Genomic DNA, 17,010 nt, shown 5'->3' on the forward strand with positions numbered 1-17,010 from the left:
GCATTGTATTAGGTAGTTGGTAAAGTTGGTACACTAAAGGTCCCAAGACCATCAAGCCATGCTTTTGAAGTTTTCTGAACTTTGTTTTCTTCAGTGGAAGCCCTGAAGAACCACAGAAGGATCTGAGCATATGGGATGCATTTGGTTCTTGTCACCATATTGGGCTCTACTTTGAGACATGCCAGTTTAGTAGCTACATAAATGATACAGGATAGAGCCAACTCTGTAAAACACTGGAATCACCTCTGGATATGATAGGTAGTTTCCTGTAGTGAAGACTGATGAATCCATGATTTGTCCATATGAACATGTTAAAAGCATCCACCAGGCCATTCTTCAGAATGTTCTGCATGGTACCACTGACAGGCAACTGCTCATTGGTAAGCAGGCCCGGCTTTGCTGCTGCAGCATCCCACCACCAACCCGTTAGCCAATTCCTTTTGCTTTCCCCTTCCCTTCTCAAAGTCTGAGACAGTCAAACAGCCAAGAGAATTGAGGTCACTGGCAAGAGTTTGCAATTTTAAATGATTTTTATTAAACACCGATAGTCTACACTGCACAGTTAATGAAACAGCAAAGCTCCAATCTCAGAGGAATGATTGACCATGGATCTGAAAAGCAGTTCAGCGTCCCCTAACCCGGTGTGAGCACTAGGAATGATTCTTAACAGTTTATGTCAGAAGCAGGATGGGGCATGAACTGCAGTCTGGCCTCCAAGGGCTTCCCCACCCTCCACCCCCCACCCACACCCCCCTCTGCCCTCCCCACAATGCAGTTTTCTTTTTGTTAAAAGATTACAGAGAAAAATGTGATGCTCTTGGTACAGAGGGCTTCTAGATTCATGAGGAGGGGAACGGAAAGGGAACTATCACTTTCTCTTTTGCTGGAAATATCAGATAGTAGGTTTAATGTCTGAGACCAGCCTATCTGATTAGTCCCCTGCCAGGGTAAATGCTGATTATCAATACACAGATGCCATTTCTGTCATTGGAGTTTGCTAACACCAAAGAGAAAATGAATCAGAGTTTAATTATGACAATAAGGCTGTGCGAGTGGAAATGCGAAACAACAACAGCAACAAGAACAACGATGACAAAGAATCAAGTCTGCCAGTTGGAACACAACACTGACAACTGGCTCAATATTTTTCCCCACAGAGTTGAATTTGGGGGCACTGAATCACCCATTTTTCTCAATGGGGTAGCAATGCTTCCATAAGCAAGCAGTGTGTTGCTTTACTGAGTACTCCTACCCAGGGATCCAGTTCAGTTCTCCCACCTGCTGACTCCTGCAGGTGATCTTTATTATGTCTGTTGAGAAGGAAGTAAGGGCTTCACCCTCACCACTTAATCGAGTCTGCCTTCAAAGTGATTTCAAATTCAAACTCTTTAACTTCAACCTCCGGGATCCAACTTTGAATAAACCAAAATCCAATTTTGATAGCTTCAGGTACAGTAGAACTAAACTATCATCTTTCCAATGCAGACAAATTCCAATGCCTTTAACCATCCATCCATTTGGAAACTCAGCAAAACACATTTTAGGCAATGGCATCTAATTTTGCTACCTTTGACTAAAGATTTGGATCTTTTCATTTCACTACATGAAAGAAAAAAAAAAAAGAACGAAAGACATCTCAATCTTGTCTTCAAAAAGTCACAGAAGCTAGTCTGCTTTCGCCAATTATGTCACCTGAATATAAAACTACTAGTTTTTCTCAATGAGATTATTAAGTAATTAACAATCTATAGGCTGGCTAACAGCATGCTTACAGGTAAAATCTACCCCAAGGACCACACTATCAAACTCTTTTCAAATTAATCCTACCTACAAACTCAGACAGTAATATGACAAAACCACTAAAAAATCCAAAGCTAATTAAAGATACTAAGCCAAGCCAACATCATAACACAAACTTGTCAGACTCTCTGTGGTTGGAGCTTGTGTGATAAATGAAGGCATAGTGCTGGCCCTACCTGGGTCATGTTGTAGGGCTGTGATTGTTTCTTGTATTTGTTTGGGGGTTGGGGGTAAGACTGCCTATTACTCTGCCCATCACCACACCTCCGTAGGGTTGTTAGGATGTGGCTCACCAAGCCTCCTCCAACATCCAGAGGCACAATCTGTTGCTGCCATCCATATGTCTCATATCCCTCCCACTTAACTTGTACTCTGAAAAGATTCCCTTGACAACATCTTCAATCTTTCAATCCTGCAGATAGCTGAACACCTATAATGCACATCACCATCTGTAGCATGATGACTAGAGTGCTTAGAAAACAGTACCAAATCTTAATGAGGAGACCAAAGACACCTCATCTCCAGGGATGTGAAGGTAATTCATCCTCCATGTTTAACTTCTTTCTAAGCTATGTTGTAAGCAGGTCTATTAAATAATCAGGTGATAATCCAGAATTCTATTATCGCATTTGATTATCATACTGCTGACATGGCACTTGAGACTCAGCCACCACAGATGATAGAGCATTCTCTTGACTCCTTGTAATGTACACGAAGAAAAGATGAGTTGCTGAAACTAGAGTAACAAGTCTTTCATCTATGTGACAATATGCTTGTTTCTATGGACAACTGATCCTACCACTCTAATTTCTATTTCCTGGAGACTTAACCTCAAAAGAATCCGTGTGTAAATCCATGAAGCCTTAGGATTGTGGAGTAAGTTTAACTTACACGTCAAACTGGTAGGAATCATTATTATTAAGCCAGGAAAGCTTCCTGATACGCCATGGAAAACAGAACTTGAGTTACTGCAAAGTCATCAGCTCATTTTATTTTCATGTAACACCCGTTTAGGGTGTTCTCTCTTTCATATTTTCATTTTCCTCATTTAAGAGGCATAGAAAAGATTTAGATTTCATGTGTGTGTGTGTGTGTGTGTGTGTGTGTGTGTGCATATGTAAGTGTTGTTGCTGAAACTGTAGGCTTAAAGCTCAACCATATTGGGAGCATAAAAAGTGTAGGCTTCAGCTGCTGCAGTACACTCATCAGCCGTAGAAACAGCATGGCTTTAGCCATTGGAATGCAACTTTCATAACTTTATTATACCATGAAGGGCCTTAAACTCAAATATGATAAGAGCAGAACTCAAATCTGGCTCTTTTGCAACTAGGGAAGTACCTAACTTTTACAATGAGAATACAGAGTGATTGCCTGAAGTTCTTATCATAGACCTGCATGACTTGCTTTAGAAATCATACAAGTTTGCAATTTTCATGTACATATCTATTATTTATCTGGTCATAACTCAGTGAATAGAATTCAATGATTCAGCAGATTAAAGGTTATACAGAATTATATGCCAGCAGGCAATTACAAGTAACTAATGAATGTATAGTGTTTACTATAGCTGGAGATTTTTTTTTTTCTGGTGAGCTGGAACACTGAAGATGATATTTACAGGGTGAATTTTAGGGACATAAGATGAATGTAGAGGATCATAAGGAGAGATAGTCATAACTCATAAGGAAATGCTGCAAATTAGGTGAACTGTTCCCAAAAGTCAAGAATCTTTCCAAGGATCCTAAGGTGAAGCACTACCTAAGATTTTCACTTTATAAAAAGAAAATTAAGGTATTACTTACAGAGTTTAGTGTTTTCTTTGGAATTTTCATGTAAATGACTTATACTAATATAAACTTTAACAAAAAAATGACTGTATTTTAGCCAAGATCTTTTGAATGAGATAATAAAGGAAAGTTGAAAGAAAAATATCTAAAAAATAGAAGAAAATGTGGATAATATTTGGAAAGTCCAGACAGCAAGGGCACTAGGAAATAAATTGTGCATTGTTAATTTTAAGAAGTAATAACTTGACTTTTGATTCCACGGATTTTATATGCATATCTATCAAAATATAGGAAGTTGTAGATTTGCCAAGGCATGGATTTCTGGGAGGACAGCTTTCAGTCAGGTCTGATTTCTCAAGTCTAAGATAAGTGTGAAATTTTGATGATGAAGTTGTGCATCTTGCAAAGGAGACTTTTGTGCAAAGACAATCTCAGGTGAGGAATTAAGTTTTAAACTGTTTATACAAGATGATGTCATAAAGTTATCATTTCTCCTTTTCCTCACCATTAAAATATTAGAAAAGTATAGGTAACAGGGACAGAATGTTAACAAAAGAGTCTTGTGGTGTGTCATCTCAAGAGTAGAATACTTAAGCTTGTGTTTTGCTTGCTACCCTTGAGTTTATCCTGTGGTTAGAACATCAAATCTGTGGGTTTGACAATGGAGGTTCTCACCTCAAGATTTAGTCTGTGGAAACCCAAAAATTGTTTAATCATGGATTCTGAGATACATTCTTTTCTGGACCCAAGAGTCTAGTTTGGGGAATGGCTACTGCGGAGGTCTCTGCAGGTCCCTTGTTCAGATGCATGTTAGATGATTCTTTGAATTCTCGGGGACCTGTCATCATCACATGTGCTTGTCATTCTTTGTTTTGAATTGTGTGGACTTAACTCAATATTGTAGGGATTTTCATTCCATACAGCACAAAAATAAGGAGATATGAGAAATGCATATCAAATATTAAAAAATAAAACATACACTTCTCTCAAGTTGTAGTGTCCACTTACAATGACTTCAGTTTTTCACAGATATCAAAAATGCATAAAAACAAACATAATGAAAGAGAACTTTCCCAAATGAGTGTAGTTCCACCAGTGACCATTAAGGCACTGGTAAAGGATGAGTGCTGATTCGAGAGATGGCAGAGTGCCCACTACAACAAATGAGCATCGATGCGTAGCCAACACAGTCCCTGGCGAACATAGCGGACAAGATTGGTCATGCTGCTGTGCTGGGTCAGAGGCCCCATCAGTGTATCCAGATCACCAAAGAATTCTGAAAATCAGAGTAAAACTAGGTCAAGCCTTTATTAACATCATAAAACTACACACCAGATTAAAGTACCAGATTGTTGTATTACTCAATACTACAATCATGTGGACATTAAAAGACGTACTCATTTGTTCATCCATCTGCTCATCTACTCCTTCATTCAAGAAAACTTTAAAGGACTTATTAGGGAACCTAACTAATTAGAAAGAGTATAGGAAACTCCAATAAGCTGAGCAGAAAATACAACCATTGTCATCCAACATTAAATAAGTGTCATGGTAGAGTCTGAGGTAGGAAGTCTTGGAACTGATTTTGTAGGGGTAGAAAATGATCAGCAAGTATCCACCACATGACATGATTACTTCTGGCTGACCTGAGAAATGGGATAGTCCTGGGGCTACATTACTAACTACTCGCCTATGTGACTTGAGTATTAAAAGGCCTGCTTTGGGGAAGTGTATGTGGGGAAGAGTATATGGTGTCTGAAAAACTCCCTAGGCACCCCTTTTCCCACTTGACTTGTCTGACACTTTGTCTCAAGAAGTCTTACTGACATTTTTTTTTCTTGTTAGCCCCCCCCCCCCAGGAAAGGCGTCCTCAGCCTTCTCTAAGAAACCATGCCTGTGCTAGATGAAGACGAGAAAGCCAAATACATACAGAGCAGGGGTGGAACTGGAAGCTGTTTTCAAGTGGCTGAGACACCCTCTGCCTTCTTAGAAAGCAATTTCTATGCATAGATTACATGTACTTGATTGCTCAGCAGATGGGATTTCACTGAACAGTGCATTTATTCTTTATGTTTTATAGAACATATGGGCTTCTTCTCCAGGTATCAACTTCATTTGATTATGTGATACTTGTTAACCTGAGCCATTCAGTAAAAGGAATTTCTGCTGACAATGGAGTAAATTACTTCTGGCATCAAAACTTTTTTTTTTTTTTTTTGGTAACATAATACTAAAAAAAAATGTTAAACAACTAGTCTTTGTTGAATGAATGTGAGCCTTATATGAGCTAAGACATCGCAGAAGATTCTGTACAAAGCTGTCTTTGGCACTTTAAATCAGACTGCCAAGTCACTATTTTAACAACTACTTCAATAGGGTAATATATGTAGCTGGGGTATCTAGGGAATAGGACTTTCTGATTAAAGGGCAGAAGGTAGATTAACCCATTGGCCTGTTTCAGGACCAGAACATTCTATAACAAACTATCTTTTTCTGCAAGAGTGGGCATGCAAGAATGGCAAGGATGAAGGCTTTCTACCAAAAGAGCCAACACTGTTAATCTCCGTGTCACAGCTTTTCATGAGTGGGATGTGAAGTGTTTATCCAAAAAGAAGCTTCTGAGTTATGTCACTTCTATCTATACACGGTAGATGTTAGAACACTCCTCACATCCGAGCAAGTCATAAATGACACATCTGCAGAGCTAAAGGTGGTAAGCACAACATTCCACATTAGAGTATCTTCCTAGGCCACTGCAGAGCCCAATGGCACTATCATCACCATGTATTCTCTCTGTTGCTACAGTGACAGTGTTGTTTGGATTCAATATTAGGCAAAGAATTTAGCAACTCCTTGGCAGGCTATGCTAATGATGAGATTAGCACTATTTCACCCTAGATTCAGCATTGTCATCATGCTGCTCCTGGAAAATTCTGCCATTAACTTAGAAGAAACTTCTTGAACAGATTTTGAACGTGAATGCAATTATAAAGGAAATCCATAAATATTAAATTTCCCTCAATTACTGATACACAACAAGACTTAATAGAACCAGATAAACCAGACATATCTCATATGCCTAGGTCTTTGTTCGCAGGTCTAAAGCCTTTGTGGGGGCATAGTTGTCTAGGCAACTTGTATCTGGGTTTCTAGAAGTCTAGGAAAGCAGACTGCATAAGAAATTCCTTTGTTCAGATAACTGAGTTCAAGCCTTTTGCCAAAGGTCTCTAAACACCTGTCTTAAAATATGTTTTATAGGGGCTGGAGAGATGGCTCAGCAGTTAAGAGCACTAAATGCTTTTCCAGAGGTCCTGAGTTCAATTCCCAGCAACCACATGGTGGCTCACAACCATCTGTAATGGGACCCAATGCCTTCTTCTGGTGTGTCTGAAGAGAGCAACAGTGTACTCATATAAATGAAATAAATAAATATTTTTTTAAAATAATACTTTTAAAAAATGTTTTATAGATAGGAAGAGTAGCCTATTGGTTTCAACTCAGATTCTGAAATCAGATACTTTGACATTTTCCTCCTGCTTCTGGCAAACTTTAAGAGTTTTGATGTAATAGGGAAATGTTTAGGCTCAAATATACTCAGTGTCTTCATCTATAAAACCAGGACAAATGGAACAACAAACAACACATAGCATAGTTCATGGGACATAGGAGTTAGTATATACACAGTTGTAAGGATGTGTATATATTCTCAGGAGGCAGTAGAAGTTGAGAGCTGGGTTTAGAGTTAAGTCTATGTATCAAGTAATGAAATGAGCTTTGATAACCATGGAATTTTGTCTATGTGTTATATATATATGCATGTATTCCTATGCTTGCATGTTTGTTAGGGAGTACACATGTGTTTATGTGTATGTAGAAGAGTTTGATGTGTGAATTGTCTTCTGCTATAAATCACTTTCCACCTAAATTTAATATGTTTTTATTCTGCCTGTCTCTGTGTGTGTGTATATGTCCTGCATCCTTGAAACTCATACTGCTCTGGATCTAGCAAAACCCATGTCCACCCCAAGGAACTTAGATTCTGGAGGAGGCTAATTGTTTACTATTGCTGGAAATATTTCTATTACTCTAGCCTGCTTGTAACCTCTTTCAGGTTTGATTCTAATAGATCCCCAGAAGTCTCCACCTTGTTTGCAACTGGCAATTCTGTAGTTAGTGGGCTGAAAGGGCAAGTGAATGGACAGAGTAAAAGTGTGGTATTGGTTTTACTTCCCAATGACATTAGGTTGGTGAGGCTTTATGTTTGAGTCTAAATGATGGCTGAGGTCATAGATAGCGGCACAAGTCATCAATGATTATTGACCCTAGTAAAGCAGGGTCTTCTTTCCATTTGTTATGTAGCACATCTCATGCCTTCCCATAAATAGAACCTTGGTCTTCCTGTCAGGGTGTGAAGAAATTCCAGATGAACTTTAGTTCTTACTTACAAATGCAAACTGTGTTGTCATGTATTCATCTGTAGCTGATGAGTATAATGAGGGTACCTGACCTTAGTTCCACCTCACCTTTCAAAAAACAAACAGTAGCCAAGGGGACCTTAATTAAGTTTTGAATCACTCACTACTTTTGACTTAGCAATTATTTCTCTATGATCCTTGTCTCTGAGTGAAATTCTGAAACTGTCATTTGCAAATACATTACAGATTAGATTAGTTTAAGCTTTAAAGGAGAATAAATATTTAGGACTTGAATCAACCCAAGTGTAAAAATAAGTTACAGTGTCAGCCCTAAACTAACTTCCTCTCACCTCAGACATAGAAATCAGAACTGAATAATATAAGGCCAATAGGCACAAGGGACCTAGTCCTTCAAAGCAAAAGTGACCAACTGCATCCTCATCCTTAGGCAAAGAATAGATAAGATCATCATACCTTTATTGTCTCTTGTCAGTTTGTCAGCCATATCCCAGTGTTCATAGCCCCGAAGCACATTACTGGTAATATTCACATGGCTAGCAGCCATATGGTGGATGCGCTGGGGAATTGTGACAGGGCCATTGTTACAATTCCCCATTGAGTTGATGGGAGAGACGTTGTTGAGAGACACTGGGGATGGAGTATTCCTGGAGAATGGAGAGAAAAAGGTCAGGTTAAGTTGGTAGGAAAGAGTGACAGCAGGGTTTTGGATACATACAGCATGGAGGATCCCTTGTCACACTGGGTTCTCTTTAGAATACCACTAGCCAGAGAAAAGTTTAGTGTGATAACGATGTGTGAAACTTCATATGAATGCCCACATCTCTTTGGTTCTTTTCAGACAAGATCCTACAGTTTCAGTCAATATCAAATATTTATTCAGAGGATCTAGTGTAGGAGAAACATATTGGCATTGCAGGTCTCTATCATCTGACTAACCTACCCAAGTCTATATATAGTGCTGGCTCTAGAAAAACGTATCTTTATTCATTTTTCTAACTTAAAAGCACTGAGGTCCTTACTGCCTCTAAATTTGGAGAGCTCTTGTGTACAATGCTGTTTTTTTTTTTTTAAATAGAGAAGAGAAATGGAGAGAAGGAGTGGGAGGGGAAATGGTAGAGAGAGGGAGGCTGGGGTGGTGGGAGGGAGAGAGGGAGGGAGAGACAATTGGGTAAATATTTCTTTGACATTAATACTACTTACAAATGCGACTCTTATATATATATATATATATATATATATATATATAAAACAATGTTTAAGAAAAAGAAACCACTCGAAGCTTTGATGCTTTCTCTACCTGCTTTAGAATGGTAACTGACAGAAGACATGATGTACAATATTGGTCTATCTTCAAAGTGTTTTGTGGAAACCACAGTGACAGGTCATTACAAATACAGTTGCCACAATAAACCAAGTGCAGTTTGTCAAAGCCCTTTGAGGTACAGCATTGGAGAAGCTAGAAAGAAAAGTAAGACTTCAGGAATTTTTAGGATATATAACATAGATGGACTAGTAATTGATGACTTTATCATCATGGTATTTTATAAGGAGGCTTCAAAGTTCTTAATTTTGACAGTTCCAGTGTGTGGTCACATTTTCATTGAGTTCTTTAATATAAGTAACAATGAGTTACTTGTTGGGTACACATAGCAGGGAGGTAATGTTTTTCAGGACCTGAGCTTAGGATAGCCTGATACAGACTTGCCTAGAGACAGGACTGAATGCATGAGCAGTCACAAATGTATTCACTGGGGTCATTTTGAGGGAGTAAAACAAATAGGCATCCCTATGTAGCAATACATTCCTGTAGTTTCAAATACTTGAGAGGGGAGGGTATAGGGAACTTTCGGGATAGCATTTGAAATGTATATAATGAAAATATGTAATAAAAAATAAAATAAAAAAAGAAGTGAAGGTTGTTGAGAATAGAGAGTTGAGATTAGCCTAAGCAACAAAATAAACACAAAAACAGTAGAAATGAGTCAGAACTATGTTTAAGAGTCTGCTTTTTAAAGGAACCTCTTGTCCACCCCAGAGCAACATCAAGGGGCCCTATATCATGCTCCATGGCTCTAGTCCTTTACCAACTTTTATTATTGGCAACTTGGTATCTCCAAGGTGGCTGTGTTTCTCAGTCTATACCTGCTTAAAGCAGAGAGACACGTACATTTGATTTGGGAAACAGGTCACATATACCAAGATGCTGAAGTGCTATTGATAAGCTCTGTGAATAATTGAAGCTGAAATCCTCTTTTTCAGACACATGTAAATTGTGCCTATGATCACGAGAGAAAGTTCAGGTATTTCTGTCAATGGAGTCTATTTTATAGAGTGTTCTGGTCTTGGTAGAAAGGTAGATCTTCAAATCTGCTAAGTATTTGTGTGGTATAAGAACATGTGAAGGTTTCCCAACTATGTTTATGATTTCTGAGATATTATTCCTAAGGCAGGGATGGGATATGGGGATTTCCAAGCCAAGGAATAAGTAGCAAACAGGGCTAGTTAGTGATACATTTTTTTTCTGTCTTCATTGGTCACATGTGCTATTTTATAATTTTTCTCTTTGGTAATTATAATTAATTCCTAAATGCTAGCTTATCACTAGAAATTCATACATTCTCATTTGTAATCCCTGGAGATTACAAACTGCCAGGAGATACATATTAAAAAAGTAACTCTAGGTGCTAGAATACTAAGATGTCATAATTCTAAACCCATCTTAGCACAAAATTGCCATGTACCACCAAACATGGCCCTTCTAGTTGACAGAACTTAATTTTCTACAATGTTTTCTATCATGTCTGTAAGTCACAAGGAAAAAAAGAACACATGGTCATAGTTTTGCTTAATAGTTCTTGAAAGTCTGTTTGTTTGTTTGTTTGTTTTTTATCACACATAGAAGCTTAAAAAGAGTAAGTTTATAGACTTAGTGAGGAGAATCACAGTTAATGCAGGCTAAGAAGAAGAAGATGACATAATTTGAAAACTGGTCCAAAATCCAGTTATTTACACAGGCAGAATAAGTTGTGATGTTCTACACACAGTGGAACAAGTACAATTTTATATGAACTTACTGTATGTTTTATAAGAAGGGAATTGTAAGATTACCAGCAAACATAGGAAGTATATATTTAGGAACATGGCATTCTGATTATCCAGATTTGATCATTATATATATTTTATATATGTATCAGTTCATCACATTGCTCCCTTGACCTCATGGGGAATACACTTCCTCCCATTTCTCTTTTCTCAGAAATTTCATTTCAGATATTCCATGGCTTATTCACAATTGTACCACTGCTTCCTGTCTTGTCCCAGTCAATTTTTGACGTTTTTCTCTTTTTAGCTTCTTCCATGAGATTAACCATAATATAATATAATATAATATAATATAATATAATATAATATAATATAAATATTAAGAGATTGAACAAGGAAATTGAAGAAGAAACCAAAAGACAGAATGACTGCCTATGTTTATGGATTGGTGGAATTAATATTGTGAAAATGGCCATCCTCCCAGAAGTAATTTAGAGAACAATGTAATCTGCACTGAAATTCCAACTCAATTCTTCATAGAAATTGAAAAATAATTGGAAATTTCATTTAGAAGTATACATACACACACACACACACACACACACACACACACACACACACACGCACGCACACACACACACTGCCCACCCCATCCCACCTCATACCACAGCATAGCACAGCATGACTGTCAACCTAAGGGAGTGCACTTTTGTTAGACTGAAGAAGCATTACATGAGTCTTTTAATGTGACCTCACAAGCTTAGAATGTGTTTGAGCTCTTCCATTTCTGAATTTAACACACACACACACACACACACACACACACACACACACACACACACATACACTATTCCCAATGATTTTTTTTACAAGCTGCTTACCTGACCTTGCCCTTTCTTTGTTCCGTGCTCAGAGAAAATAGCTTTCTCTAGGCCTTTCAGTGGTTATTTTTATTTTCTAAACTTCCAGAGAGAGAAACCATCTTTCCTTTTGCTCATCAGTGTAATAGTAAGACCTAATTCAACCATTGAAGTGGTGCTTTCTTTCAGCACAGTAATTGAGCTAATGTGTAGTTCTTAATGGATTTGTTCCCTTGCTCTGAATGGGTTTATGATCTCAGGGTAGAGTTCACTGGCCCACACTTTTGGAGTACATTTTGTAGATATTTATAGAGTGACAGTTGAGGCTATTCTACTAATGAGAAAGGTATTTTGATCAGAGATGCAAGATTTTTGAGATGATAAAAATTGGAAAAAACAGGTATGTGTCCACTGACATCTATTTTTTCTTCCTATACAGACAGGAATGAGCTTGGAAGTGATGGGTTACTTTTGAAACTAGAGCTGCCATGGCTAGTCAGGAAAGTTGGCAAAGGCACATTATGGAGACAGAGTGGGGTTCATTCATAATTGCTCTCTGTAAGGATCATCTCCTCTATGGTTCCAAGTTAGCATAAAACTGGCCCCTTTCATTTCAAAGGGAAAAGGGCAAATCTAGAAGGAGAGTGGCCTCAGTTCTATACCAAGAGTCTCCTGCAGACTCTCTCTGTAGTTTTCTGAAGTCTAGGGGGGATGTTAGCCGATAGGACTCTAAATAAGGCTGTAAGTCTGGGTCTATCCATGAGGTCTTACGTCAGCATCAGAGTACATTCTTTTCTATTTAGGTCAAGGTGTTTTAGTACTGATATAAAAATCTCCATGAATGCCCAGATAATTGGCTGACTAAGTACCTTCACATTTTTAGCTCTATTATGCCTTTGGTTTTTATTAAACATCACTTACCATATATCAATGAATATTTCATTGACTTTTCATTACCAAGTGAATCACTGACAAATCATTGCAGTGGATTTAACTTTATCCCGCCTTCCAGAAATGGTATGTTGCTTGCCATCTCATTAGCAGATATTTTATGGCCATAATTTAGCTTATAGATCTTTAAGGAACCACATCATTTAAAACTTTTCTGTCTTTCCAACAGCTGAAACCTGGCTAGAATTCTGTGTGCAGAAAACTGACTGGAGTCTTGAAATTGTCCTTCACTCTTGAGCAATCAATGCAAAATATGTAGGGTCTATCCACTCATTCATTTTCATGAAAAGGCAATTTTTCGTAGCATACTTACTTTCCATTGCCTACCCAAGGAGATGGTATCTGAGTAACTTTTGAAGCATTTTGCTGAAAGAGAGAGAGAGGGAAATAAGGACATCTATTTTGTGTTTATTAATTCAGAAACAGATGTAAGTGTGATTTAGAGTACATTAATATTGATTGCAGCATTTCGGGATGCAGAGCTAGAATGTATGTGCACATCAGCACACCACGACGCACACTCGATGAAAATAGCTGGTTAGGATAATTAGTGGGCTCCAATCAGGACCATGAAAGTCACTTGATGAAAGATCTTATATACTAAAAGGCCCAGTGAAATCAGACTCAGTTCTCCAAGAAGTGGTTTAATTATCCTCATCTGAAATTTATTCTGCAAAACAAGCCCTTCAGAGAACAAGTAAGTTTTTCTTTCACCTTTAGCATTAGTTGCAAACTTTTTCCATGGGATACAGGTTTGGCTGTAATGTCTGATATCTAAGGAAGATGTCAGAATCAAGCAATACATTTTGCTCACTTGTTTGTTTTCAGGACTCATTGTGATTTGTGGTAATTACATGCAAATTTTTATGGCTGGCTGTCTTCTCTGTTTAGCAATGCAACTAGTCCAGGGCTGCATTGCAAAAGAAGTTGGAATTCAAAACCTTCTCTTGTTTCTCTGTCAGAATATGTCTGATTTATAGCACCGGCTTTGGCTTCTTGTTTTTGTTTGTTTGGTTTGTTGGTTGGTTTTGGTTTTAGTTTTGGTTTGTTTGCTTGGTTGGTTTTGTTTCTGTTTTGGTTAGGTTTTGATTTTTTTGTGTGTTTTGTTTTCTGGCCACACCCTTTTGGATGAATGAAAAACCTGATATTTGGCATATACCATGACAGAACAGGGATCCAGCTGATTGTGACCCCAGTCTGAGTCATGTCTTCTCATGGCAATTGTTGCCAGGCTGGTGGTTTTCTACTACTCTCTGGTCTCCAGTCTAGCCCTCCTTGCAAAAAAGAATTTGAAAGTAGAGTCAACCTTTGCTAGAGTTAGTAGAATTCAATGCTGCCCTGGTGTCACAGACATAGAGTGTATTTAGAAGACTTGATTCAGTTTTAAACCTAAATGAGTGCAAAATATTCACAGGCTACCTAGCATCTGTTTGGTGTTTTCCAATTCTGTCACAAGGCACAGAGGACAGCTATTAGAACCTTGGCTATCAGGGAGATGACAAGGCCAGCAGCATGAGAATTACTTGGAAAGCTGTTAGAAATGCACATTCTTAGACCTCAGCCAAGGACACTTGTTTGGGGAACAGGACTTGACAGTCTGGTTTTTACTGTTTGTTTGTTTATTTCTGGGCCCTCTAGGGATTTTAGAAGTTGAGTGAAATTCAAAATCTACCTTTCTACAGTATACTGTAACATGGAACTGAGGAACTCTTGGATATGATCCCCCTTCACCCACATGAGCACGAGCTTTATGGTATAACATCCACATCACATAGTAACTGGGAATTTTGTTCATAATCCCAGATGAATCACAGTGTTGGCATGCAGACATACACGGGTACTCATGGGCTACTTGCTACAAGGTCATGATCCAGTTCACTTCAGACAACTGCTAGGTGCAATGTGGCCTAAGGAAAGGAGCAGTGAACTACCTCGATTCTAATCTCTAGCCAGTGTGAAGCTATATTACAGCTAATCCTAGTACCAGACCACTTCTTGGATTTTAGGTTTATTCATTTTCAAATAATGATATTGTGTTTTGTGGTTACCTTTTTCTTGTTTATTTGTAAACTAAAAGCAAACCAAACCAACCAAACAAATAAAAACCAACAACCTCAGCTCTCTAGAGGATGACTTCATCTATTTATTTTCTTTGGTAATCAATGCAATTAAATTCCTTAAACTGAAATGATTGCACACCAAGAAGGGACATAAACAGATGTCCAATATGGCCATGGTGACTTCTATCACAGCTAAAGGATTTCTTGGCTAGATTTAAATGAGACTGTGGACACAAGTTATGATCAATTTCCCCTAATTGTAATCAAGAGGCTTCCATAGGCCATTTGTACTACTGTGTACCTTCTCCCTTAGGAGTCAGAATGTTGTGTGGCCAGCTAAAGGGAAAGAGATTAGGTCAATGGCAGTATCTATCATCTTTTAGTTGTCTGACATCTGGTTAACATGCCCAGCGTGTTTCATTTGGCCTTTGGTCACCGTCTACCTATGAATCATACAAAAGAAGGCTTACCTTAAAATATTCCATCAGTGATCTGGAGTACTTCATAGCATGGTCCTTCTTCAGTTTAAACATCCTCAAATAGAGAAGTGACAAGCATCGGTAGCTGGGTGAGGATAAAAGGATTAAATTAATGACAGTGCCTCTTGAAGACCATATACTGTTAAATACAAAAAGTCATATTTTGCAGTCACTCGTCTAATCTCTGAGTGAGATTAGACTGAGGAACATGTGTAAATAAAAACACTTATAAAATAAAGGTGGAATTATTAATATCCCATTTTGATAAGGGTATAAATTGCAGTGGGGTTGAGTAGATGTTTAGTCAGCAACTGAAGAAATCCATTAGTTACCCGTTAACAGTTCACCAGAAAGCCAAAATAATGAGCTGAGGTAAGCTGCTTAAGTTGATGTGGAGTGTTCACATCCCTCTGCAACATTTCAGCAGTTTTCTTGTACCCTCTGTGCAACTCACCATAATACGGCTAGCTTTTTATCCCCATCAGAAGCCAAGGGGCTTGCAAAGTTCTTCAGTCTCATTGCATACCTTTGAAATAACATAAAGAAATACTTTAGTGGAATCTGGATTACCTTTCAAAATTCTGATTGCCAAAAATGAGTTAGGCTCCTCTTCCTTCCATTAAAGGTGGAGGCCATAATGGTCCTTTCCTCAAATCATATACAAAAGGATTACCCACACAGTATTATAGAACCTGATGTGACATCAAGAACTGAACTCTACAAAAGCCAGTTTAATTGTGGACTCATGTTTTAGAATGATGTTGTAAAATTTGCACGAGTTTCTGGCTATGTATAAATACTGGCTGGGAAAATATCGTTTCTATGAGCTTGCTAGGTAAACAATATTATTGGTTGTATATGCAAGGTGGGCAAATATGTCAGTTTCACATCACTTTATGACAGATGAAGCAATAAATAATAAAGAGCTATGTCTGACGTTGGCTAGGGAAACCTCAGTCAGGTATAAACTCTTTTATAATGGCTCAAATTTTCAATGTGTTCTTATAAAAAGTGTGCATTCATGCATTCATGCATGTGTGCATGCTTCATATGGGTGTGTGGGTGTGCACATTTGTGTGTTAAAGGAGGGCTGACTGCACAGCATTTTAAGGTCTAAGCAACTTTACTTTATGGGACTTCTATATTTTGCCTTTCTATTCTCTTTAATTGTTACTGTTCCATGCTGCAGTGATAAAAGATCAAGTGTTCCTTTTTTTCCTCTCTCTCTTGTTTTTTCTTTGTTCCTTCTAGTTGAGCACATCTCATTCTGAGCATTCAGAGTCTTGAGAATCAATTCATTGCATAAAATCATTGTCTGAGATTTAATGCAATTTCACAGGTACTTATAGGAGAATAAGTAATTGAGTTCACTGTGTCAGAAAAAATGTGAAGAGCATGTGCAGGCTGCCTGGGTTATCCCTCATTTATGGAAGGCGACTCAGAACCTGTAGTGTCCTCTTACTTGCTACTTATAGCAGCCTCTCCAAAGCACCAGAGCCTGGCTCATCCCACTCAAGAGTTCATACTCCTCAGCATGTCATCTGCCCTGCTTTTATGGCAACTTCTCAGAATCTGTTGAATGGGACTTACATACT

General features: G+C 38.2%; 1 protein-coding gene across 2 annotated transcripts in view; it reads right to left on the minus strand.

Moving 5' to 3' along the window:
- Positions 1-780: 780 nt before the first annotated feature.
- The window catches only part of Aff2 (ALF transcription elongation factor 2), a 494,279-nt gene continuing 478,049 nt past the window's right edge, over positions 781-17,010 (minus strand). For both annotated transcript variants that reach the window (XM_021152989.3, XM_021152988.3), the window contains exons 16-20: positions 15,870-15,941; positions 15,407-15,500; positions 13,190-13,242; positions 8,477-8,667; positions 781-4,863 (exon numbers count right to left, since the gene is read on the minus strand). In XM_021152989.3, coding sequence (XP_021008648.1) covers positions 4,742-4,863; positions 8,477-8,667; positions 13,190-13,242; positions 15,407-15,500; positions 15,870-15,941 — 532 coding nt within the window. In that variant the 3' untranslated portion in view covers positions 781-4,741. The remainder of the gene's footprint in view (positions 4,864-8,476; positions 8,668-13,189; positions 13,243-15,406; positions 15,501-15,869; positions 15,942-17,010) is intronic.

The sequence above is a fragment of the Mus caroli genome, unplaced genomic scaffold (genome assembly GCF_978045245.1).
Source record: "Mus caroli unplaced genomic scaffold, Mus_caroli_1 scaffold_5, whole genome shotgun sequence".
NCBI lineage: Eukaryota > Metazoa > Chordata > Mammalia > Rodentia > Muridae > Mus > Mus caroli.